Here is a 27,432-nt window from a genome sequence, read left to right as displayed (position 1 = left end):
GCTTAAAAACAAGCTTGAATAATTTCATGATAGAGCACAGACAGGTCAGCGAAAGAATGGCCCATTTACATTCTTTCTAATTTATTTCTTACACTGTGCTTCTATTTATCCTAGTTTTTTCCTTCTTTCTTTAGAAATAGCACCGGTGTATGTGTGTATAAGCACTCACTTGCATGCACATGCATTTGTGAGTTCCAGAGGTTAATGTCAAGTATCTTCCTTTCTCAATCCCTGCCTTAATATTTTGAGAAAGACTTTCTCAACAATGTCAGAACATCCTGTTTTAGTTGGCCTAGCTGGCCAGTAAAGTTGCCCACCAGGATCCATCTGTCTCTGCTCTCTGAGCACCAGGGTTACAGATGCACACCTTCATGCCTGACTATTGTGTAGTTTCTGTGACCTGAAGTCAGAACCTCATGCTTGATAAACAAGCACTTTCCTGCTTGGCCATCTAAGCCTCATCTTTCCCTTTCTCTATCCTCATCATCACTGTGACTTCAGCACATATTTCATCTCACTTGCAAAAAATCACCTCTTTTAAGCCAAGTAAACACCCAAAGCTGTTCCATCTACTTATTGCAGATCCACATAACCTTAGCATTGAATACGTTAAAAACGAATGGCCTATGAATTATATGTATTCATATTTCATTGCTTAAATTTAAAAACAGGTTTACTTCTAGAAAATGTATAGTTTGAAATCTATCTGTTTAACTTAAAATATACTTACACATATACATGAGAAATAGAAAGATATGTAAGTATTAAATTGAAAGATCAGTTAGCAAGTTAAAACTTACAGGTAGTTTTTTTAGGTCTATAGGAATGTTTCCTTGGTTCAATAACATACAGGAAAATTTGAAGATCGTGTATGATATTTTCAAAGACTTATTTTCCTTTGAGGTATCCAAGCTTATCTCAGGGGAAAAGATAGGAGATGTCTATGAAAGTTAGTTTTATTTTTGTGCTTTGAAACTGTTTTGTTATCCTCAGAAAGCATCTCATTTCCTTTATTTCTCTTCAAAGCCTCCCTTATATTTTCCTTATGTTTTATCTAAACTAGAGATTTGCATTTGTTTTTTTTAAAATGAATCAATTTATCTTATTTTCCCCTTAATTATATAAACTAAAGATTTTTTAAAATGCAAGCTGGAGGAGGCTAATACTGAAATCCAATGATTTAAATAAAACAAAATAACCAAAAACAAATTAGTGGTTGCAATAATATAAAGGATGAAATATGAAGGAAGAAACTACAGGCAAATTTCGGCTGATTTCTTCTCTTTGGGGAAATATCAGGGTATAAGAGGACTGAGTGTTGATCTAGCTTAGAACCAAATATTGGGCTACCTCTACAACAAGTTATGCAATCATAAACTACAAAGGTAATTTGTAAAACTCTTCTTTTATATTACAAGGTATATTTCAATTCATCGTTTATACAGAATGCTTACCACTCACAGGGTAAGTGAGCATCCACTGTATGTTCTGTATAGTGTTCTATGTAGTCTCACTTTTCCAAGGAGACGTATCTTAATGAGAATACTTCCTGAATCAAAATTCTGGACAAAAACAAAACAAGTAAGTTCTTTCCAAATCTGTTTATATGCTGCTTAGATGAGTATGTTTAAGCCCTGCCATTCACGATATGCTTAAATTAAATGTCCTTGATATCTGCCCTTCACATAAAAAGTCATGCACTCTGACATTACATAAACTATGTGAAAATTCCATGCAAACCTTTTATATAACAGGTAGGTAGAAATTGAACTTTTGGAGGTATGGCTACAGTTTTAAAAAGAAGTTCAGACATAGTTGACCAAAACTAAATCAGTAAGTGGTGGTTTTGACCCTTGCATAAACTCTATTTCAAAGAAGAAACCATTAAGGTGCTTCTAATTTAGAACTATTGACCACATGGAGAATACTTACACATATTCTTTAAGAATTAAAGGATATCACTTCATTGACACTGTGAAAATGCTAATTATCCAAAGTTAAATAATTCAGTTCATATTTTAATATCACTTGGTTTTTTTTAGCCATCAAAATAAAAATTCCTAATAGATATTGGAGTCCCACGCTTTAAGCAAAAACTAATTATGTGGTTCAAATTTGCCTGGTTTCATAAGTTTAATTATTTAATATTACTGAATATAGAGAAGCAGCTATGAAGAACTGTTTTTCTTAAATTTCAGAGTTGTTGAAACCAATGTTGTAACATGAAATTATGAAATTTTGCTAAGTCTAGAAAATGTGAATCGAAAAATATATATTGTATATAAATATTTCTCTCTTCATATATAATGCATATGTCAAATGTATATACTATATATATATATATACAATTAATTTATAAATTTAAGCTAGTATATATTCTCATGAATTGAGACTGTTATTAAACAGTACTTATATAGAAATAACTCATTTTCGTTACCTTGTAAATATCCAAAAATCCACACTGGTGATCAAATCTGGTGTAAAGTTCATTGAGCATGCTGATCACCTGCATGGGAGTACACTGGGCACATATGGCTGTGAAACCCACAATGTCTGAGAAGAGCATGGTGACATCATCAAACTTTCTGGCCTGCACTTGCTGTCCTTGCCACAGTTGCTGGGCTACGTCACCAGGAAAAATGGAATACAGCAGATCGACTGTCTTCTTCTTTTCTTCTTCCAGGGCTTGGTGAGTTCTTTCTAAGGTGGCCTTTAATTTATCCATCCTCTTCTTCAAGCCATCTTGGGCCTTTGCTTGCTCTCCTACTAAAATGACATCTCGGGTAGCATCATGAATAGGAATGTCTGAGAGATGTAGTCCTCGGCCCATGAGTTCATCCAACTTGTCCACACATGGAGAGCCCAAAAACAAAATGGCATTTGATTCTGGGACATGGATCATTTGTCCTTTGATTTCCATCACCTGTGAAATGGACATGAAATTTTGATCAGTCTTCCTCATACGCAGACAAAAAAAGTAATATAGTACTTGATGACTAAGAGGAACAGAAATAATTCCATTACTGTGTAGATTGTTGTTTTCACACTAGTAAATATTCAACTTATTCAAAAATCTGTATAAATTTGTTGGTTATAAATAGAAACAACTGCTTTGTATCTACTGTAAAGACAGTGATGGAATACAAAATGATAAAAATAAAAATTAAATAATAAAACATTTTATTCAAGATGGAATTATTCCCAAACATATTGTTGAACTGGCTTATGTTTCATGCAGAACTCTTCAGCTTAATAATTAGTAGAATGAGGATAAATTCACATGTTAAATGCCAGGTGCTTGTCATTAAAATAACACTCCCTAGTAACTGTGCAAATGTTATGTTGCTCCACCAGGCTCCCACGGACTTACTTTCCATGTTTGTTAGACATACAACTCAAACTATATTAAAAAGCTATCTCAATCAAATCCCTCTTTCCCCCACCACCTGAAATCATCTATCCAAGTCAAACCCCAAAGCAAAGGACTCAAAAACAGGTCCTCTTAGCCATTCTAGTAATCCACCAAACGTAACCTGAAATTTAGTATTTGCAAAAATTTTAAATAAAAGTTTTAATACCAAAAAACAATTCAAAGTCTCCAATTTTTTAAGTGGAATTTCAGTATTGACTTTTGTTAATGTAGCTTATAGAAAGCAAAGCCTTGAAAGTGCTTAGATGGATGCAAGTATCCCATAAACATAAAAGGTTTGGTTCTGGCCTTATAATTAATTGGAGGCAGAATTATACATGCAAATCTCCCTAAACTAGTGTCAAATGCCACAGAGTTTATTAAACTCCAAAGAGAGGGCATCAAGAACATAATATAGCTAAAGATGCCTTGCCTAGCAACACCCCCACAGGACACAGCCGTGATAAAAATTAAGCAATAAGCTGGGACCGGGTAGTGAGTGCACCCAGACCGGTAGAAGTTCCTTTGTTTCAATAGCCTGCCTGCAGCAAGGTAGGCCCTTTGTCAGCGAGCTGCCTGGCCAGCAAGGAAACCTGATTGTCTACCAGAAGATCCATCATTCATTGGGGTGAGTGAGTGCTGACCCTCAGCAACTGCCCAGAGATGGACAACAGACATTCCTCAACCCCCTACACTTCCTTGTTTTCCTGCAGGTGTTATTCTCCCCCCATACTCCCTCTCATTCCTGTCCCATCCCAGCTTGCACCCAGAACTCCCTCTTTATCCTCCCCTCTTCAGGGCCATAAAATCCCCCAGCTCAGCCTGGTAGGAGTGCAACAAGGTGGGTGGGAGGTCTTTGCTCCAATAGCCAGCCTGCAGCAAGTTAGGCCTTTTGCCTGCTAGCTCCCTGGCCAGCAAGGAGAATTGAACTTGTAAAAGAAGATCCATAGGGGATTAGTCGGAGGAAGAAATGGGCAGGCACCAATGCAAGAATCCCTCCAATAATTTGAAAAACAACATGAAAGCATCAGAGCCCAGCAAACTTACAACAGGAAGACTGGAACACCATAATCAAGAAGAAGCAGAAAAAACTGACTATATGAAAGTAATGGAATACCTTAAACAGGAGGTGAAAAACTCTCTTAAAGAAATGGATGAGAAAAATAACAAAAAGTTTGAAGAATTGAGTAAGTCCATAAATGATATCCTAGGAAACCAAGGAAAAACAATCAAACAGATAATGGAAACAGTGCAAGACTTGAAAACTGAAATGGAGGCAAGGAAGAAAACACAAGCTGAGGACCAGCTGGATATGGAAAATCTATGTAAATGAATAGAGACTACAGAAACAAGCATAACCAAAAAAATAAAAGAGATAGAAGAAAGAATCTCAGATTCTGAAGATACCATGGAGAAAATAAACGCACTGATCAAAGAAAACAGCATATCCCACAAATTCTCATCAAAAAACATTCAGGAAATCTGGGACACAATAAAAAGACCAAACCTAAGAATAATAGGTGTAGAAGAAGGAGAAGAATTACAGCTCAACAGTCCAGAAAATATATTTAATAAAATTATAGAAGAAAACTTTCCCAATTTCATAGGAAGGATATTCCTATGAAGGTTCAAGAAGCTTACAGAACACCAAATAGACTAGATTAAAAAAAATCCCCTCGCCATATTATAATCAAAACACAAAACATACAGAATAAAGAAAGAATATTAAGAGCTGCAAAAGAAAAAGGTCAAGTAACTTATAAAGGTAAACCTATCAGACTTACACCTGACTTCTCTATGGAAACCATGAAAGCCAGAAGGTCCTGGATAGATGTTTTGCAGAAACTAAGAGACCATGGATGCAAGCCCAGATTACTATACCCAGCCAAGCTTTCATTCACTATAAATGGAGAAAACAAAATATTCCAGGATAAAAACAAATTTAAACAATACATAGCCACAAATCCAGCCTTATAGAAAGTAATAGAAGAAAAATGACAAACCAAGGAGGACAACAATGCCCACAACAACTCAGACATCTAGCAACCCTTCATCAGCACATCTCAAAGAAGGGAAACACACAATCTCTACTACCAAATAAAAAATGACAACTGGAGTTAACATCCACTGGTCATTAATATCACTTAATATCAATGGACTCAATTCACCTATAAAAAGGCACAGGCAAAGAAATTGGATACGAAAACAGGATCCAACATTCTGCTGTTTACAAGAAACACACCTCAACCACAAAGACAGAAATCTACTCAGAGTAAAGGGTTGGGAAAAGGTTTAAAGCAAATGGACATAAGAAACAAGCAGGTGTGGCCATATTAATTTCTAACAAAGTTGACTTCAAACTAAAATCAGTGAAAAGAGATGGAAAGGGACATTTTATACTCATTACAGGAAAAATCCATGAGAATGAAGTCTCAATCCTGAATATCTATGCCCCTAATATAAGAGCACACACTTATGTAAAAGTAAAATTACTAGAACTCAAGGCAGTCATCAAACCACACACACTAATAGTAGGAGACTTCAACACTCCTCTCCCACCAATGGACAGGTCAATCAAACAGAAACCTAACAGAGAATTAAGAGACTTAATGGAGGTAATGAACCAAATGGACTTAACAGACATCTATACAACATTCCGCCCAAGTAGGAAAGAATATACCTTCTTCTCTGCGGCTCACGAAAACTTTTCGAAAACTGACCATATACTTGGTAACAAAGCAAACTTCCACAGTTACAAAAAAACATTAGTAACCACCTGTGTCTTATCGGATCACCATTGATTAAATTTAGAATTCAACAACAATGCTACCCCAAAAAAGCCTACCAACACTTGGAAACTGAACAGTCAACTACTGAACCACACCTGGGTCAAGGAAGAAATAAAGAAAGAAATTAAAGTCTTCCTTGAATTTAATGACAATAAAGACACAACATACTCAAACATATGGGACACTATGAAAGCAGTGCTAAGAGTAAAATTCATAGCACTAAGTGCCCACATAAGGAAAACAGAGAAAGCACACATTAGAGACTTAATAGTACAGCAGAAAGCTCAAGAAAAAAAAGAAGCAGATTCACCCAGGAGGAGTAAAAGACTGGAAATAATCAAACTGAGGGCAGAAATCAACAAAATACAAACACAGAAAACAATCCAAGGAATCAATAAAACAAAAGGCTGGTTCTTGGAGAAAATCAACAAGATTGACAAATCCCTAGCCAAACTAATCAAATGGCAGAGAGAGAACACACAAATTAACAAGATCAGAAATGAAAAGAGGGACATAACCACAGACACAGAGGAAATTCAGAGAATCATTAGATCTTACTACAAAAGCCTGTATGCCACAAAATTGGGAAATGTAAAAGAAATGGACATTATTTTAGATAAGTACCATATACCAAAGTTAAACCAGGACCAGGTGAACAATCTCAATAGTCCTGTTAGTTGCAAAAAATTAGAAACTGTTATCAAAAGCCTCCCTACCAAAAAAAGCACAAGACCAGATGGTTTCAATGCAGAATTCTACCAGAACTTCCAAAAAGACCTAATACCTATATTCCTTAAGGTATTTCATAATATAGAAACAGAACAGCCATTGCCAAATTCCTTTTATGAAGCTACAGTTACCCTGATACCTAAACCACACAAAGACTCAACCAAGAAAGAGAATTACAGGCCAATCTCACTCATGAACATTGACGCAAAAATTCTCAATACAATACTGGCAAACTGAATCCAAGAACACATTAGAAAAATTATCCACTATGATCAAGTAGGTTTCATCCCAGAGATGCAGGGCTGGTTCAATATACAAAAATCTAATAATGTAATCCATCATATAAATAAACTGAAGGAAAAAAACCATATGATCATCTCATTAGATGCTGAAAAAGCATTTGACAAAATTCAACACCCCTTTATGATAAAGGTCTTGGAGAGATTAGGGATACAAGGGTCATTCCTAAATATAATAAAGGCTATGTACAGCAAGCCAACAGCTAACATCAAATTAAAGGGAGAGAAACTCAAGGCCATCCCACTAAATTCAGGAACACGACAAGGCTGTCCACTCTCTCCATATCTCTTTAATATAGTGCTTGAAGTTCTAACAATAGCAATAAGACAACATAAGGGTATCAAGGGGACTCAAATTGGAAAGGAAGAAGTTAAACTTTCATTATTTGTAGAAGATATGATATGTACATAAGCCACCCCAAGAACTCCACCAAAGAACTCCTACAGCTGATAAACTCCTTTAGTAACGTGGCAGGATACAAGATCAACTCCAGAAAATCAGTTGCCCTCCTATACACAAAGGATAAGGAAGCAGAGAGGGAAATCAGAGAAGCATCACATTTCACGATAGCCACAAATAGCATAAAATATCTTGGGGTAAGTCTAACCAAAGAAGTGAAAGATCTATTTGACAAGAACTTTAAGTCTTTGATGAAAGAAATTGAAGAGGATAACAGAAAATGGAAGGACCTCCCTTGCTGTTGGATTTGGAGGATCAATATGATAAAAATGGCAATTCTACCAAAGGCAATATAAAGATTCAATGTAATCCCCATCAAGGTCCCATCAAAATTCTTCACAGAGGATATAAAAACAGAGAAGTCGACCAATGGAATCGTATAGAAGACCTGAATCTTAACCCACATGATGGAGGAGTGTCTATGTGTTAATTTCATTGGTTAATAAAAAAACTGCCTCAGCCCTTTAATAGGACAGAAAATTATGTAGGCGGAGTAAACAGAACAGAATGCTGGGTAGAAGGCAGTGAGGCAGATGCTTCAGGCAGTCACCATAGGCAGTCACCATGCTAGTCCTCTCCAAGACAGATGCAGGTTAATAGCTCTCCTGGTAAGCGACCACCTCGTGGTGCTACACAGATTACTGCATATGGGTTAAAGCAAGATGTGAGAATCATCCAATAAGAGGCTGAATCTAATGGGCCAGGTACTGTTTAAAAGAATACAGTTTCTGTGTAATTATTGCGGGTGTAAAACTAGCCGGGTGGTGGGGCACAGCCTAGCCGCTCCATCTACAGATTGGTGTTCCAACGTGATGGACTAAATCCACTTAAAAACCTGAGAGAGCTTAAAAAAAAGGAGAAAGAGAGTTTAACACAGCTTTTTGCTATTTGCTAGGATGTGCTGTAGAGAGAATTCCTGTTTCGGCAAGAGTGGCAGAAAAAAAAGCTGAGTCATTTTAAAACGTGGCTTCCTGGGGCTGTGCCGCCAGTGCAAACTCTGGCTTTAAAGCATTTCAATGGCTTTTATGGAACTGGATGTTTGTGTGCCCACTCGGGATCAGAAAGAAAGTACTCTGAGCCCATGCCAATGGCTCACTGCTCCCTGCCTGCACCTGGGCAGATGGCGGAATCAGGCTTAGGCAGGCAGAAGAGCATGACAGATTCCTGCCGCCATACAAAGAGATGTTTCCAGGCTGCATGGTGCTCTGCATGTCAGATTTGCCTGTAACTTGGATGAAAAGAGTTTCTGTGTTGCTGCATGCTCAGTCTCAGAATTAAACTGCTAAGTGCGGCTCCAATGTGGACTGCTGTGTGCCTGGAACTGTGTGTGGCTCAGGGGCACCAAATGACTGAGGCAGGAGTGGCTCTGGCTCTGCTCTGCCATGCTAAACTGTGCTGATCTCAGGTAGGATCTATTGTAATTACCATAATTATAGTACAGTTAAGGTTTAGACTGGGCAGGACACAGGTGGTACCATATTACCTCTACATGGTGCAACTTAAGTTTTTAAGAAGTGCTTAGCATTTTAAGAAATGTTCCTGGATAGTAAAAAATTACAGCTTCACAATAGGACAGATTCAGACATAAAAGTCCTTTAAATGGGTCACAGTGTTAGATGAGTGTACATAGGCTTGAGAGAGAGAAGAAGAAAATATATATAGAAAATAAAGTTAATGCCTTAAAAAAGGGTAAAGTCTTTAAAGAGACAAAATAAAGTGATAGAGTAAAAATAAGCCATGGAAAAAATGGAAAATTCACAGTGTGGATTAATTATTTTATTGTGTTTTCTTTGAAATTTTTGACTGTAAAGGAGCTAAATACAGAGAGACATTTCAATATAAGGGCTGTCAGGCTAGACCAGAATAGACATCTTAACGGTATGACTTCAGAATTTGGATCTAAGAACATGATGCTTTGGAAAAGAGGGTCTTCTTTTGTTTTCACAGAGGATGACACCCTGTGGATTGCTTCTGTCCCAATATGGTATGATAGACCACGCCCTCCTGAAAGGTTGCTATGAACATCTTCAAAAAATTACTTTACTCAACTGCCAACTGAAATGAACCTAGCAGACATGTTATACCCTGAAAGACCTAAATAACAGTGCCCCCATTCAGCAGGAAGCAGTTTGGAGAGAAATAACTGCACCCATATTCCCAAATATTGTTTATAAATGTTCTTTTACATTTAAAGGGGGATATGATGTAGATATGAATAATTTGCATTGGTATGGATTTTAAGGTCAGTTTTGTTATATGTATATGTATTTCTGATATTGATTAAGGTATTTTGATTGTGTAGTTCATAGTAAATACTGTAATGTATAATTAGGAAATATAGGTTGTTAATGGATAATCATCAATAATGATCAAGCTTGTAGTCATGTTAGTTAGATTTTCTAGCTATATAGAGATATATTTTAGTTAAATAGGCATTTTTCATATCTTTCAAAGACTACAGAACATGACATTTAAGATTTTTAATAACTTAGGGCTTTTCATGACAATGAGACATGTCTGCTCCTGGCAGCACCAATCTACTTCAAGAGGAAAATAGGCATTGAAGAGGCTACTTATGGAGTTTGTTAGCCATTTGCGCAAGAAACTGCTCTTGCCTGGACTGTTACATAAACTGGACACAGAGAACCCTCAGAGAGAGGACTGCTGAACTTGCCTAAAGTTGAGATGATCTTTCGGGGTTCCTAATTCATGAAAGAGTCTGTGAGACATTCTGCAAGACACAGCAGAAAGTGACTGAACTGTCTTTGGAATTTCCTGTTTCATGGAAATGTCTGCTGGATAATATGGGCCTGAAGGCCGAAGATAGATGCCCCAATGGTACAGAGGAACTTTGGGTGACTGTCCAGGCAGTAAGATGTCTCTGTCATTTCTAGAGTTTTAGAAGTTACTTATATCTTGTTTACTTAGGTAGTATTATATCCTTTTGGGGTCTTTGATGGAATTGAAGAATAAATAGGTGGTTATAGTTCCCTTAGTTATTATAAAAGATAAAGTAGATATAAATATTGTAACTGTAATTCTTTCTTGATAACTGTTTTGTTATATGTAATTTTACTATGTTAAAGCCTTTCTTTTTGTTTAAACAGAAAAAGGGGAAATGATGGAAGAGTGTCTATGTGTTAATTTCATTGGTTAATAAAGAAACTGCCTCGGCCCTTTAATAGGACAGAAAATTAGGTAGGCGGAGTAAACAGAACAGAATGCTGGGTAGAAGGCAGTGAAGCAGATGCTTCAGGCAGTCGCCATAAGCAGTCGCCATGCTTCTCCTCTCCAAGACAGATGCAGGTTAAGAGCTCTCCTGGTACATCATGGTGCTACACAGATTACTAAATATGGGTTAAAGCAAGATGTGAGAATTATCCAATAAGAGGCTGAAACTAATGGGCCAGGCAGTGTTTAAATGAATACAGTTTCCATGTAATTATTTCGGATGTAAAGCTAGCCGGGTGGTGGGACACAGCCCCACTGCTCCATCTACACCCACAAACCTATGAACACCTGATTTTTGATAAAGGAGCTAAAAGTACATAATGAAAGAAAAAGGCATCTTCAACAAATGGTGCTGGCAGAACTGGATGTCAACCTGCAGAAGAATGAAAATAGATCCATATCTATCACCATGCACAAAACTCAAGTCCAAATGGATTAAAGACTTCAATATCATTCTGAACACACTGAACCTGATAGAAGAGAAAGTGGGAAGTACTCTACAACATATGGGCACAGGAGACTGCTTCCTATGTATAACTCCAGCGGCACAAACATTAAGGGCAACATTGAATAAATGGGACCTCCTGAAGCTGAGCAGCTTCTGTAAAGCAAAGGACACTGTCACTGAGACAAAAAGGCAGCCTACTGACTGGGAAAATATCTTCACCAACCCTCCAACAGACAAAGGTCTGATCTCCAAAATATATAAAGAACTCAAGAGACTAGACTTCAAATTGCTAATTAACCCAAATAAAAAAAATGGGGCACTGAACTGAACAGAGAATTCTCAACAGAAGAAGTTCAAATGGCCCAAAGACACTTAAGGTCATGCTCAACCTCCTTAGCTATCAGGGAAATGCAAATCAAAACAACTTTGAGATACCATCTTACACCTGTCAGATTGGCTAAAATCAAAAACACCAATGATAACCTTTGCTGGAGAGGATGTGGAGTAAAGGGTACACTCATCCATTGCTGGTGGGAATGCACACTTGCTCAACCACTTTGGAAAGCAGTGTGGCAGTTTCTCAGGAAATTTGGGATCAACCTACTCCAAGACCCAGCAATTCCACTCTTGGGAATTTACCCAAGAGATGCCCTATCATATTACAAAAGCATTTGTTTCAGCCAGAACCTGGAAACAACCTAGATGCCCTTCAGTGGAAGAATGGATGAAGAAACTGTGGAATATATACATATTAGAGTACTACTCAGTGGTAAAAAAAAAAGAAAACAATGATATCTTGAATTTCATATGCAAATGGATGGAAATAGAAAACACTATTCTGAGTGAGGTAACTGAGACCCAAAAAGATGAACATGGGATGTACTCACTTATAATTGGTGTCTAGCCATAAATAAAGAACATCGAGCCTATAATTCATAATCCTAGAGAAGCTGAGGACCTGGGAAGAGAAGGATGTTGAGGGCAATGCAGACAATAGAGGACTGACTTGTTAAGTTTTAGAAAAAAGTTTCCCAACCTTATCAGCACCATTTGTTATTTGAATTGAGACTCTTTAGTTCTACTTAGCTGGGGCTGAAGAATCAGCTATGATAGCAAGATATAAGAACTAATAAAGTAAAATCTTCACTTTGCTGGAATACTCAATGCTGCTCAGCCAGAGCTGAGATATTAATGGTGATTAAGAAGAAGCCAGCATTACTGAGGTGAAATCTTCTCTTTAGAGTTTTTTGAGAATTAGAAAACAGAAGTCATGTTTCAGACATTGTCAAGGTTGTGACCAAACCTAGTAGTAGAAGAATTACCCAAGTAGTATTGGTTTTGAAGGTATGAAGGGATCATGGAGAGAGACTGTGAATTGGCAACATGTGGCAGGGTGTTTTCCCTGGTAAGAACACAGGAGAGGCTATTGAAAGTGAAGCCCAGTTACGGCAGAAGCCCCCAGGATTTTGGAGATATCAATACAATGGGGTGATAAACAAGAAAAACAGTAGCAGTGGAGTAGAGCCACCTGGAGCCTAGAAAAATAGTATACTGCAGAGGTCAACTAGAGAAATAACCAAAGCCCTTAAGAGGACCCCGGATTGTAAGTAGATCCCAGACATTGCATATTGCATTAATTATACTGTTAGAGTTTGATCTAATTGTGACTGTGTTATGGTTCTTCCCTCTTGAAGTAAGGAATTATTTAGCTTACTTTTGATTTTTAAAGGAGATTTTGGATTTTTAAAGAAACTGGATATTTAAAAGAACTAAATTTTAATGTTTTTAAATTTGTAGGCTGTGGGACTTTTAAAGTTTTTATGTTTTTAATTTGATATTATGGGGATAAATGAAAAAGAAGAGGTTGAAAGTGAAATGTGTATGTGTTAAATTTACATGGAGCCAATTGTGCTGGATAATTTCATGTCAACTCAGATAAAGATATCTGAGAAGAAGAAGCTTCAGTTAAGAAAATGTCTCCACAACATCAGAAAGTAGCTAAATCTGTTGGGAAATTTTTTAATTAATAACAGATTTTAATTAGTAACAGCCAATTGTGGGTGGTGCCATCCCAGGGCTTATGATCCTGGATTCTATAAACAGCATTCCTCCATTGCCTCTGCATCAAGCTTCCTACTCTGTTTGAGTTCCTGTACTGACTTTCTTTGATAATAAACTGTGATATGGAAGCATAAGGTGAATAAGTGATTTCTTTTCCAAGTTGCTTTGATCATGGTGTTTCATCACAGCAATAGTTAACCAAAGAAAGACACCTGGTCATGATGATTGAGAAGGTTATGGAATCTTTAAGAGGTAGACCCTCACTGGAGAAGTGCTTCACTGGACACAGTTTGAGTTTTACAACCAACACCACTTACTCCCTGCTTCTGCTCTTTTTCATGAGAATGGGTACAATGTGATTAGTCACCCTCTTGTTGCTGTCACCAAGTTTTTCCTTTCATTATGGACTGTATCCTTCTGGATGTGTAAGCATATAAATCTTCTCTCAGGTAATTTTCTTTAATCAAGGTAGAAACTAAGGCAGAATTGATTTAGGAAATAGAAAAAAAGGAAATAGACACTTGGTTCAGAAACTCTACATTATATTGTATGTGAGCATAGGTAGAATAGAACATCTACAAACTGTAAATTAAAAATAATTCTCTATTTCTTTTGTAGTAGAATCTTAGAGATTGTGGTTTGACTTATTATGAAAATATGATGTATTGCTGAAATCACATAAAATTAATAAACTCATAGTAAAATGAAAGATAAGAATGTAGTAATTATAAATTCTCCAATAAATATAATGATTAGGCACTATGTATGAGTTATGGTTGTTCTAAAATAGTTTTAAATTTCAATTACTTTTTATTAAAGCATAAATTTTTCATGAACATTTAAGCTCCTTTACAGAATGTTATCTAACCAATAGAGGAGAATAGATACTGCCTCATACTTAAATGAGATATCCACATTTGTTCTCTTAATTATCATGTGGATATTATTCTTTTCCTTCTAAGAAGCAAAGTAAAACAAAGAAGAGAAGATCAATGAAATTTAAAATACATTTGATTACCTATTGGTTCCCTAAAATTTTACTAAGTATTTATTGTGCAAACTATATAACCATAACTGACAATTATTCAAACTGCCTCTTGTCTTCAAGGATTTTGCATCTTAAACAGTTAAATAATATTTTATGGAAATTAATGATAGGAATAATAACACTGGCTAACCTGACACTGATGGGAAATGTTCTATCTTATTTAGCCCAATTTATTAAAATTACTGGAGTTAATTCCTCTAATTTGTTAGGAATAGCTTTTAAGTAGTAGCCATAACTATTCAGAATATATACTGTATTTTTATTTAATGCACAGGACTATTTTCCCTGAAAGTGTATCTGTACCATGTGTGTGCCTTTGGAGGCTATAAAGGGTCATTGGGTACCCTGTAGTTGGAGTTAAAATCATGAGTCGCCATGTGGATACTGGGAACAGAACCTGAGTCCTCTGCATGAGGTGCAAGTGCTCTTAACTGTTGAGCCAAATATCCAGCACAAATACAATTTATATCAATCACTTAAGTTTACATCCTTAAATACCCAGCTATATTTTAATTTTATCTTTTGGGTTTTTTTCTCATTTTTGAAAAGAGGCTTTTCTACATAGTTCAGGTTAGCCTGCAACTCACAATTCCTCTAGGTAATTTCTAACACCCAATCTCTTTCTTCAGTCTCTGGTTGGTAACACCAAGGGTAACTATTTTAAAATGCCATTATATCTATACATTACTCTATTATTTCACATGATAAGCACCCTCATAACATATAATTTTTATAAGTTCAAACAAATCCTGTGAATAGATTTCAGTAATGTTTTCAGTCATAAACAAATAGAAAAAATGAATTAAGTGTCTAGTGTTTCTTCAGCATTTTACATATTAAAATTATGATAAATTATATATTTAAAACTTTATGCTATTAGAGTGCTTGTCACCCAAATTACATTTGCCTTACATCTCCATTGACATTCATTTTTCCACTCTCATCTATTATCAGAAATGACTCTCCTTACATATAGTACCTTTTCAAAATCATATATTGTACAAAATCCCTTATGGCCTGGAAATTACTTAGCATGTATATCAAGCTATTGGAAAGGAGATTGGTAATTCAATGGACTCTGTAAAAATACCTGAGTGTCACGTGCTTTGTAGTTTGTATTTTCATGTCTGATATCATTTGCTCTTTCCATGTACAAATAACTGAATTCATGAAACTTTTAAGGTTCTTGAAAAATAATCAGCTCCATCTAAAGAGGCACTAAAATCTCCTTTTCCACTTAATATTACAGTGCTCGAATTAATATTCAAAGTTCAAGATGCTGTTGTTGCACATTTTGAGGACGTCTGCCCTAGTTTTGTTTCTGTTACTCAGATAGATGCCCTGAGAGAAAGCAACTTGGGAAGAAACAGTTTACTTGCCTCTTACATTCCATGTCATCGTCCATTATTTCAGAGAAGTCAAGGTAGGAACTCAAACAGAAAAGTCACCTGAAATCCACAGTCTAGAGCAAAGCAATCAGAAAAGGACAAGTCTCTCTTGGTTTATGAATGCTTTCTACTCTTTCAGAAGACCAGAGTTCTGTTCCAAGCACCCTGTTGGGATTTTCACAGAGACCTTATTTATAACTCCAGCTACAATACATCTGACTTCTGTTCTTTGAAAGAAGCCACATAAATGTAGCATACACTCACACAAACACAAATAAGTTTAAATGAAATAAATAATAATCTTCAAAATAGGCTCTCTTCCCAGGGGATTCTTTTTGTATTAGAAGTTAAAACTAACCACACACATATCATTTGTATCTGAGAGTATCAGGCCAGGGAGATGGTTTAACAGATTAAGAGATTGTTATTAACCTGGAGATTTAACTCCAGGACTCTCTTGGAGGAAGGAGAGAAATGACTACTGCAAGTTGCCCTCTGACCTCTCCATGTGCCCAATATCATGTGTACAAACACACACATTCACACACACACACACACACACACACACACACACACACACACAAGAACTTGGAAAGTAAAATAATAAGAATGCTGTTCCCTTAATTCAGCCTGATTCCAGCTAAAATGACTCATCACAGATCAGAAAAGGAAAGCTTCAGTCATCTTTTAGTAAGAAAAAAAAATATAGGAAGAAATTTCTTTGCTAATATACAAAGAAAATAAGCAGCTTCTCCTACTTTTCCTCTTGAAAGGACTCCAAGTTCCTGCCTAAAGCTATTAAAAGGAAAGTAGAATTGTTCAGTAATCTGAAAAAACCAGTAGTTCTGTTTGCATTTTATCTATGTGTCTATCTATCTATCTATCTATCTATCTATCTATCTATCTATCTATCTATCTATCATCTGTCAGTCTAGAAACAGATATATAGATATATAGATATATATAGATATAGATAGATGATAGATAGATAGATGATAGATAGATAGATAGATAGATAGATGATAGATAGATAGATAGATGATAGATAGATAGATAGATAGATAGATAGATAGATAGATAGATAGATAGATAGATGATAGATAGATAGATAGATAGATAGATGATAGATAGATAGATAGATAGATAGATAGATAGATAGATAGATAGATAGATAGATAGATAGATAGATGATAGATAGATAGATGATAGATAGATAGATAGATAGATAGATAGATGATAGATAGATAGATGATAGATAGATAGATGATAGATAGATAGATAGATAGATAGATAGATAGATAGATAGATAGATAGATAGATAGATAGATAGATAGATAGATAGATAGATAGATAGATAGATAGATAGATGATAGATAGATAGATGATAGATAGATAGATGATAGATAGATAGATAGATAGATAGATAGATAGATAGATAGATAGATAGATAGATAGATAGATAGATGATAGATAGATAGATGATATATAGATGATATATAGATGATATATAGATATATAGCTACCCACCACTGCCATACACATTTCTAGCTGTAGGTTACAAAATTTCTCCAAGATTGATAACCTTTTAGCATTTTGAAGTGGAAAGTCACAACTTTAATGATACCCTCGAACCTGCTTTGAGTTTTAACTGCAGAAAGAGAAGAGCTACAGTACTTCGTTCTGCTTTTCTGAATGAACTGTATGAGGTGTCATCTGATTTCTCTAGACTTTCAAAAATGTATGTATCTCTTGCATTTACCAAGTAACAAATATTGTTCTTTAATGACATAATTTGGGGTCTCTACTGGTAGAATTTTGAGTTGCTCATACACTTCCCAATTCCTCAGTCATGTTTCCTTCAAGTCCTTGTCTTCAAGCAATCTGACTTCCTCAAAGCATCAAGCTTTATATAAAGTTTCTAGCTCTGTATTCTAAGAGTTTTCATAGTCATACTTCTTAGGGAGATATGCCTCAAATTCTGAAGGAATACTTAAAATTATTATTTTAAATTTTCTTTTAGCACAAAATTTCTTTTAGCACATTAGCATGTGTAGGCTTAAAATACAATAATTACATTTTACATTTTTCTGAAACAAAAACCTCTTAAATACAAATGTTCAAAATTAAATATGGGAAAATTATCCATTTTATAAAAGAAAAGTAGGTGGGCTGGAGAGATGGCTCAGTGGTTAAGAGCATTGCCTGCTCTTCCAAAGGTCCTGAGTTCAATTCCCAGCAACCACATGGTGGCTCACAACCATCTGTAATGAGGTCTGGCTCCCTCTCTGGCCTTCAGGCATACACACAGACAAAATATTGTATACATAATAAATAAATAAATAAATAAATATTTTAAAAATAAGAAAGAAAAGTAGGTGTTTTATGTTCTGTGTCACTTACCTATTTTATTCCTTTAAAAATATTTATTATTATCCAAAATTAGTTTTAATTCTACTTATTTAAATCAAAATAATTTGCATATATAATAAACCCACCATTTTACACAAAGAATTTCTTTTTATGAAATTATCTGTGGGGGAAATCTTAAGTTTCTTTTAAAAAGAAAATTTCAAGCAGTGAATATTTAGGATTTTGTATGCTTTTCATCCCCAATCCTGAGGTGGAGAATCTATATTTGTAGAAAGTATACTGAAATCGTAAACTCACGTAGCTGTTCTCATCCTTCTGCTGAAAGAAGGGAGAGTTATACTGAAATGGCTTGCAGTATTTTACAGGTAAGCCTGCATACTCTGGGAAATACAGATGTTGCATCACTGTCCCTACCCACCTCTTCCAAGTCTTAAATTTTGTTCTTTCCAAAAAAAACTTGCTGACAGTGAAAACATCCTAGGTATTGAAGTCAGAGAAAAATTACATTAGGATAGTTTTACTTGTTTTCTAAAACTCACACAGCTTCTTATACTTTCTTAATATATGTAAATATTAGTACTTCCAAATAATTATTAGGAAAACAAAATGAGATGAATAAAATAAAAACACTACATTAGCTTCTAGTACAAGTCATGAAATAAAATGGCAGCTGATGTTATTATTACTATCAGTAAAATTATCACAGAGCCATCTTTATTAGTCCAGCCAGAGTTACCCAGATCTCCTTCCAAGAGTTATTGATTTTCACTTATTTATTTAATTATTTTTTATATTTATTTATTTATTGGATTTAAAAAATAGGAGAATGAAACTTTTTCTCCTTTGAATTCATTTTTAAACTCTTGGTTATTGTCACTCACAAGATTTTTATGTTTTTTAGGAAAATGTAAATCATTTGAGGAAATAATCCTAGTCTTATTTACCCTGACTTCTTACAGAGTTTCTAGCATACCTTAAACATATAATGCCTGCTCATATGTGATAAGGTGTCCGGGGCTAATTTGTACTCTCTTGTCATAAGTATATTGTTAGAAATCAGTACAAGTGGACCTGAGAACCTTTATGAGAAGCAGCTATGTGTTACATCTCATTCCAGCTACCCTATACCTATCTGCATCTTGGTTTCTTCAAAAGAAAATGTAAATGAAATTATCTCCAACCTAACTTCAAGTTCAAGAAGTTAAAACAAAGAATGGGGCTGATGAGATGGCTTTGTGGATAAGTGCTTATTGCACAAGCATGAGACCTGAGTTCAGATCTATATCACTCAGGTAAAAAGCCTGGCACAATCACTGATTACTGTAACCCCAGTGCTAGTGAGTAGAAGGAGGAGCACAGAATCTCACTGACTAGCCAGCCTAATCAGCCTAGTCAAAATATGAGATCCAGACCAGTGAGAGACTCTGTTTCAAAAAATAAGATGGAAAATACCTGACATTAATTTCTAGCCCACGCACTCTCACACCAAACATGTACTCAAAAGGAGAAATGAAGAGAAGAGATGGAGGAAGGAAAGAGGATTACTTCTGAGTTCTAATTTAGAAGGAAGCATACTAGTCATTTAAAGGTTTCAATACAGGGTTTGAGAAAGTAGAAGTTGATCTGTTAGTTCTCAACCATAGGTGGATTTTGGTGACTTGAGTAGAATTTAAGGAGACCATGAGCAATTAAGATACCAATTTTCGGAGTTGATCTTGTATCCTGCCACGTTACTGAAGGAGTTTATCAGCTGTAGGAGTTCTTTGGTGGAGTTTTTGGGGTCGCTTATGTACACTATCATATCATCTGCAAATAACAAAAGTTTAACTTCTTCCTTTCCAAATCGAATCCCCTTGATTCCCTTATGTTGTCTTATTGCTATTGCTAGAACTTCAAGCACTATATTGAAGAGATAAGGAGAGAGTGGACAGCCTTGTCGTGTTCCTGAATTTAGTGGGATAGCCTTGAGTTTCTTTCCTTTTAATTTGATGTTAGCTGTCGACTTGCTGTAAATAGCTTTTATTATATTTAGGAATGACCTTTGTATCCCTAATCTCTCCAAGACCTTTATCATAAAAGGGTGCTGAATTTTGTCCCAGGTTTCCAGGGAGATGCCCCCAGCTAGTTCCTTGGGCAGCTGAGGAGAGGAAGCCTGAAAAGGCCAGTTCCTATAGCCATACTGATGAATTTCTTGCATATCACCATAGAACCTCCACCTGGTGATAGATGAAGAAAATGACTGAGCCCCACATTGGAGCACCGGAATGAGCTCCCAAGGTCCTGATGAGGAGCAGAAGGAGAGAGAACATGAGAAAGAAAGTCAGGACCGTGAGGGGTGCGTTCACCCATGGAGACGGTGGGACAGAACTAACGGGAGATCACCAACTCCAGTTGGATTGGGACTGATGGAACATGAGACCAAACCAGACTCTCTGAATGTGGCCAACTGTGGAGGCTGACTGAGAAGCCAAGGACAAAGGCGCTGAGCTTTGACTCTTCTGCATGGACAGGCTCTGTGGGAGCCTTCTCAGCTTGGTTGATCACCTTCCTGGACCTGGGGGGAGTTGGGAGGACCTTGGTCTTAAGATAGAGTAGGGAACCCCGATGGCTCCTTGGCCTGAAGAGGGGAGGGTATGAGTGGAGGGGAGGGGAGGGAAGGGGGAGGAAGAAGGGAAGAGACGGAAATTTTTTAAATATAAAAATATAAACCAAAAAAAAAGAATGTAAAAAAAAAAACTGGACACCCTGAACATGGTGGACAATGAGGGCTGCTGAGAAGCCAAGGACAATGGCACTGGGTTTTGTCCCTACTGCATGGAATGGCTTTGGGGGAGGGCGCTAGCCTGTTTGGATGCTCACCTTCCTAGACCTGGATGGAGCGGGGAGGACTTTGGACATCCCACAGGGCAGGGAACCCTTACTGCTCTTCAGACTGGAGAGAGAGGAGGAGGGGAGTGGGGGGAGGGGGAGGAAAATGGGAGGTGGAGAGGAGGCAGAAATTTTTAATAAAAAAATAATAATAAAGACAACTGTGTAATCTCCAATTGGTACCTCTCTCAGAGACCACTAACTGGCTGAAGAGGGCCAGAACACTTGTGAACCTATCAGTACATTTAAAGAATATCATTCCTATGGTTCTGGTTTTCAAAATTTGAAAAGTACAAGACCAAGTAGGGTTTTAGTAGATTGACAAACCCAGTTAAGAGGGACAGCATTTTGAGATAAAACCTGTATTGAATGTGGATAATATCAGGATACAAGGATATTTTCTAAAGAAAGAAGCCATCCCAGAATAGAAGCTTTTTGTTCTTCAAGAGAAAACTGGAGGAGCTGTTCCGAAATGATACTCGATGCCAAATGATACCAAAAAGAAGGGTAGAAGATGGACAAGGAGATGTAGAAGTTTCTGTCTGCCTCAGTGTATTTTCCCCTCATTCATTCAAGTGGTACACATATGAAATTTTTAAAAAATAAATAAAAATATTGTTAAAAAAAGAAAAAAAGTATAGCCAAAACAAGGCTATATAATAAAAAAAATTCTAGATGCATCACAATCCCTAACTTCAAACTCCACTACAGAGCTACTGTACTAAAAGCAACCTGGTACTGGCATAAAAACAGACAGGAAGACCAAAGGAACTGAATCAAAAACCCAGATATTAATCCACACACCTTTGAAAACCTGAGTTTTGACAAAGAAACAAAAAATATCAAATGGAGAAAAGAAAGCATATTTAACAAATAGAGCTGGCATAACTGGATATCAACATGCAGAAAAATGAAAATAGACCCATATATATCACCATGCACAAAACTGAAGTCCAAATGGATCAAAGACCTCTACATAAAGCCAGCCACACTGAAAGTGGGAAGTACACTTGAACACATTGGCACAGAACACCACTTACTAATTATCACTCCAGTAGCATAGACAGTGAGAGAAATGATTAATAAATGGGACCTCCTGAAACTGAAAAGCTTCTGTAAAGCAAAGGCTACAGTCAACAAGACAAAACAATAGCCTATAGAATGGGAAAAGATCTTCACTAACCCCACATCAGACAGAGGTCTGATTTCCAAATTATACAAAGAACTCAAGAAATTGGTCAGCAAAAGAACACATAATTCAATTTAAAAAACTGGAGTACAGACCTAAACAGAGAACTCTCAACAGAGGAATCTAAAATGGCTGAAAGACACTTAAGGAAGTGTTCAACATTCTTAGTCATCAGAGAAATTCAAATCCAAACAACTCTGAGATTCCATCTTAATTATGTAAGAATGGCCAAGTTCAAAAACACTGATGGCAACTTAAGCGTGAGAGGTTGTGGGGAAAAGGGAACACTTCTGCATGGCTGGTGGGAATGCAAGCTGGTGCAGCCCCTTTGGATGTCAGTGTGGTGATTGCTCAGAAAATTAGGAAACAACCTTCCTCAAGACCCAGTAACACCACTTTTAGGTATGTGTCTAAAGGATGCTCAATCGTACAACAAGGATATGTGCTCAACTATGTTCATAGAAGCATTGTTTGTCTTAGCCAGAAACTGGAAACAACCTAAATGCTCTTCAGCTGAAGAATGGATAAGGAAAATGTGGTACATTTACTCAATGGAGTACTACACAACAGAAAAAATAAACGACATCTTGAATTTTGCAGGAAAATGGATGGAGCTAGAAAACATTATTTTGAGTGAGTTAACCCAGATCCAGAAACACAATTATCACATGTACTTACTTGTAGTGTGATGCAGCGGGGCTGTGTCCCGCCACCCGGCTGCCGGCTAGCTTTACACCCGAAATAATTACACGGAAACTGTATTCTTTTAAACACTGCCTGGCCCATAGTTTCAGCCTCTTATTGATTAATTCTCACATCTTCCTTTAACCCGTATTTAGTAATCTGGGTAGCACCACGAGGTGTGGCTTACCAGGAGAGATCTTAACCTGCGTCCATCTCGGAGAGGAGCAGCATGGAGACTCCCTATGGCAACCGACTGAAGCATCTCCCCAACTCTACTTCCTTGTTCCCACAATTCTGTTCTGTCTACTCCACCTACCTAATTTTCTGTTCTCTTAAAGGGCCAAGGCAGTTTCCTTTATTAATTAACCAATGAAAGAAACATAGACAGATAACTCTCCTCCATCACTTACTCATAAGTGATTTTTAAACATAAAGCAAAGAAAACCAGCTTACAAACCACAATCCCAGAAAATCTAGACAACAATGAGGACCCTAAGAAAGACATACATAGATCTAATCTACATGGCTAGTAGGAAAAGACAATTCTCCTGAGAAAATTAGGAGCATGGGGACCTTGGGAGAGGATTGGAGGGGAGAGGAGTGGCAGGGAGGGGAGCAGAGAAAATGTAGAGCTCAATAAAAAAAACAGTTTAACTGCCAACCAACCCTGGAGACACAGACCTGTAATCCCAGCTGACACAGGAGAATAACATATTCAAAGGTCTTTCTGCACTATAGAGATGTTAAGGGACAAAGGGACAACATGGAACATTTAGCAAGGTCCTAACTCAAAATTTAAAACAAGTAATGTAAAAGAGGAGCAGAGCATCTAGCTCAGTGACAGAGCTCTCACCAGGTCTTTCAGAGATTTGTAATTTTTTTCTTCATATACAAGGTGCTATGTTCAGAATAGTACCAATACTTCAACTCAAGGAGGTAGTTGATTAATGTGGTATTCATAATCCACCACAAGATCCTCCTTCCTGTAACAGTGTCTCTATATCTACAGAATAATGAATAGATAAATAATGCTAAAAGATAAAGGGACATTCAGGAAATAGCTCATTTAGTAAAGTACATAATACACAATCACAAGGACCAGAGTTTGGAGCCACAGCATGAGATTAAGACTGTGCAGTGTGCATCTGATATCCCAGCACCAGAGAAACTGAGATAAAAGCATCTGAGGAGCCTAAAGGCCAGTTAATCTTGAAAATTTGTGAACTCCAGCTTTAATGAGAGACTGTGTATCAAGAAATAATGCACCTGCAGGGGTTATTCTCCCCGGATACTGCCTCTCTCTCCCTGTCCCTTCCCAGCTTGCACCCAGAATCCTCCCCCCCTCCCCCTGCCTCATCCTCCCGTCTTTGGGGCCACAAAATCCCACAGCTCAGCCTGTTTGGGCTCTGGGGACCTGGAATTGAGTGCACCCAGGCCGGTGGGAGGTCCCCTCCTTCATTTGACTGCCCGGAGCAAGGTAGGCCTTTGTCTGAGAGCTGCTTGGCCTGCAAGGGGACCTGAAAATCTGCAGGAGGATCCATCGTTCTTTGGGGTGAGTGAGGAGTGAGTGCCCGAACCGCGGCAGCTGCCCGGAGAGGGACCACCGACTCTCCACAACCCCCCCTGCCACCAGCACACTTCCTGCTCTTCCCGCAGGGGTTATTCTCCCCGGATACCGCCTCTCTCTTCCTGTCCCTTCCCAGCTCGCACCCAGAATCCTCCCCCCCTCCCCCTGCCTCATCCTCCCGTCTTTGGGGCCACAAAATCCCATAGCTCAGCCTGTTTGGGCTCTGGGGACCTGGAATTGAGTGCACCCAGGCCGGTGGGAGGTCCCCTCCTTCATTTGACTGCCCGGAGCAAGGTAGGCCTTTGTCCGAGAGCTGCTTGGCCTGCAAGGGGACCTGAAAATCTGCAGGAGGATCCATCGTTCTTTGGGGTGAGTGAGGAGTGAGTGCCCGAACCGCGGCAGCTGCCCGGAGAGGGACCACCTACTCTCCACAACTCCCCCTGCCACCAGCACACTTCCTGCTCTTCCTGCAGGGGTTATTCTCCCCGGATACTGCCTCTCTCTCCCTGTCCCTTCCCAGCTTGCACCCAGAATCCTCCCCCCCTCCCCCTTCCTCATCCTCCCGTCTTTGGGGCCACAAAATCCCACAGCTCAGCCTGTTTGGGCTCTGGGGACCTGGAATTGAGTCTCCCAGGCCGGTGGGAGGTCCCCTCCTTCATTTGACTGCCCGGAGCAAGGTAGGCCTTTGTCTGAGAGCTGATTGGCCTGCAAGGGGACCTCACAGTCTGCAGAAGGATCCATCATTCTTTGGGGTGAGTGAGGAGTGAGTGCCCGAACCGCGGCAGCTGCCCGGAGAGGGACCACCGACTCTCCACAACTCCCCCTGCCACCAGCACACTTCCTGCTCTTCCTGCAGGGGTTATTCTCCCCGGATACTGCCTCTCTCTCCCTGTCCCTTCCCAGCTTGCACCCAGAATCCTCCCCCCCTCCCCCTGCCTCATCCTCCCGTCTTTGGGGCCACAAAATCCCACAGCTCAGCCTGTTTGGGCTCTGGGGACCTGGAATTGAGTGCACCCAGACCGGTGGGAGGTCCCCTCCTGCATTTGACTGCCCGGAGCAAGGTAGGCCTTTGTCTGAGAGCTGCTTGGCCTGCAAGGGGACCTGACAGTCTGCAGGAGGATCCATCATTCTTTGGGGAGGATCCATCATTCTTTGGGGACACCAAACACCTCCGCGCTCCATTTGAAGGAAGAGATGGGCAGGCGCCAATGCAGGAGCTCCTCCAACAACATGAAAGGCAACATGACATCACCACAAGCCAGACATCCCGAAACAACAAGAATTGAACACCCTACCCCAGAAGATATAGAAGAAACCGACATTAAACAGTACTTTATAAAAATAATAGAGGACCTTAAACAGGAGGTAAAAAACTGCCATAAAGAAATGGAGATGACAAACAAAAAGGTAGACGAAATAAATAAATCTCTCAAAGATACCCAAGAAAAACAAGAAAAACAAGAAAAAGCAATCAAACAGGTAAGGGAAACAGTACAAGACCTGATAAATGAAATGGAGGTATTGAAGAAAACACAATCTGAGGGACGACTGGAAATGGAAACTCTGAGTAAACGAACAGAAACTTCAGAGACAAGTATTTCCAACCGAATACAAGAGATGGAAGAAAGAATCTCGGACTCTGAAGATACTATAGAAGAAATAAACTCACAGATTAAAGAACTAAACAAATCTAACAAATTCTTAACACAAAACATTCAGGAAATCTGGGACACCATGAAAAGACCAAACCTAAGAACAATTGGGGTAGAAGAAGGAGAAGAATTACAACTCAAAGGCCCAGAAAACATATTCAACAAAATTATAGAAGAAAACTTCCCCAACCTAAAGAAGGATGTTCCTATGAAGGTACAAGAAGCCTACAGAACACCAAATAGACTGGATCAAAAGAAAGCATCCCCACGCCATATAATAATCAAAACACAAAACATACAGAATAAAGAACAGATATTAAGAGCTGCAAAGGAAAAAGGTCAAGTAACATATAAAGGGAAACCTATCAGAATTACACCTGATTTCTCAATGGAAACCATGAAAGCCAGAAGAGCTTGGATAGATGTGCTACAGACACTTAGGGAACATGGATGCAAGCCTAGACTATTATACCCAGCAAAGCTTGCATTCACCATTGATGGAGAAAACAAGATATTCCAGGACAAAAACAGATTTAAACAATACGCAGCCACAAATCCAGCCTTGCAGAAAGTAATAGAAGGAAAATCACAAACCAAGGAGTCCAACAACGCCGACAATAACTCAGGCATCTAGCGACCCTTCACCAGCACAACTAGAAGAAGGGAAACACACAAACTCTACTACTAAAAATGACTGAAGTTAACAACCACTGGTCATTAATATCACTTAATATCAATGGACTCAATTCACCTATAAAAAGGCACAGGCTAAGAGACTGGATACGAAAACAGAATCCAACATTTTGCTGTTTACAAGAAACACACCTCAACCACAAAGACAGGCACCTACTCAGAGTAAAGGGTTGGGAAAAGGTTTATCAAGCAAATGGCCCTAAGAAACAAGCGGGTGTGGCCATACTAATTTCCAACAAAGTTGACTTCAAACTAAAATCAATCAGAAGAGATGGAAAGGGACACTTTATACTCATAACAGGAAAAATCCTTCAGAATGAAGTCTCAATCCTGAATATCTATGCCCCTAATATAAAAGCTCCCACTTATGTAAAAGAAACACTTCTAGAACTCAAGGCAGCCATCAAACCACACACACTAATAGTTGGAGACTTCAACACTCCTCTCTCACCAATGGACAGGTCAATCAGACAGAAACCTAACAGAGAATTGAAAGACTTAATGGAGGTAATGAACCAAATGGACTTAACAGACATCTATAGAACAT

At 38.0% G+C, this 27,432-nt stretch overlaps 1 protein-coding gene across 1 annotated transcript in view; it reads right to left on the bottom strand.

Moving 5' to 3' along the window:
• Gucy1a2 (guanylate cyclase 1 soluble subunit alpha 2) overlaps positions 1-27,432 on the bottom strand; it is a 346,389-nt gene that overhangs the window by 108,635 nt on the left and 210,322 nt on the right. The window contains exon 5 of the mRNA XM_038323659.1: positions 2,438-2,923. Within this exon, the coding sequence (XP_038179587.1) occupies positions 2,438-2,923 (486 nt within the window). The remainder of the gene's footprint in view (positions 1-2,437; positions 2,924-27,432) is intronic.

Source organism: Arvicola amphibius, chromosome 3 (genome assembly GCF_903992535.2).
Source record: "Arvicola amphibius chromosome 3, mArvAmp1.2, whole genome shotgun sequence".
Taxonomy (NCBI): Eukaryota; Metazoa; Chordata; class Mammalia; order Rodentia; family Cricetidae; genus Arvicola; species Arvicola amphibius.
The sequence above is the reverse complement of the archived record's forward strand: the minus strand, read 5'-3'. Positions and strand labels throughout refer to the sequence as shown.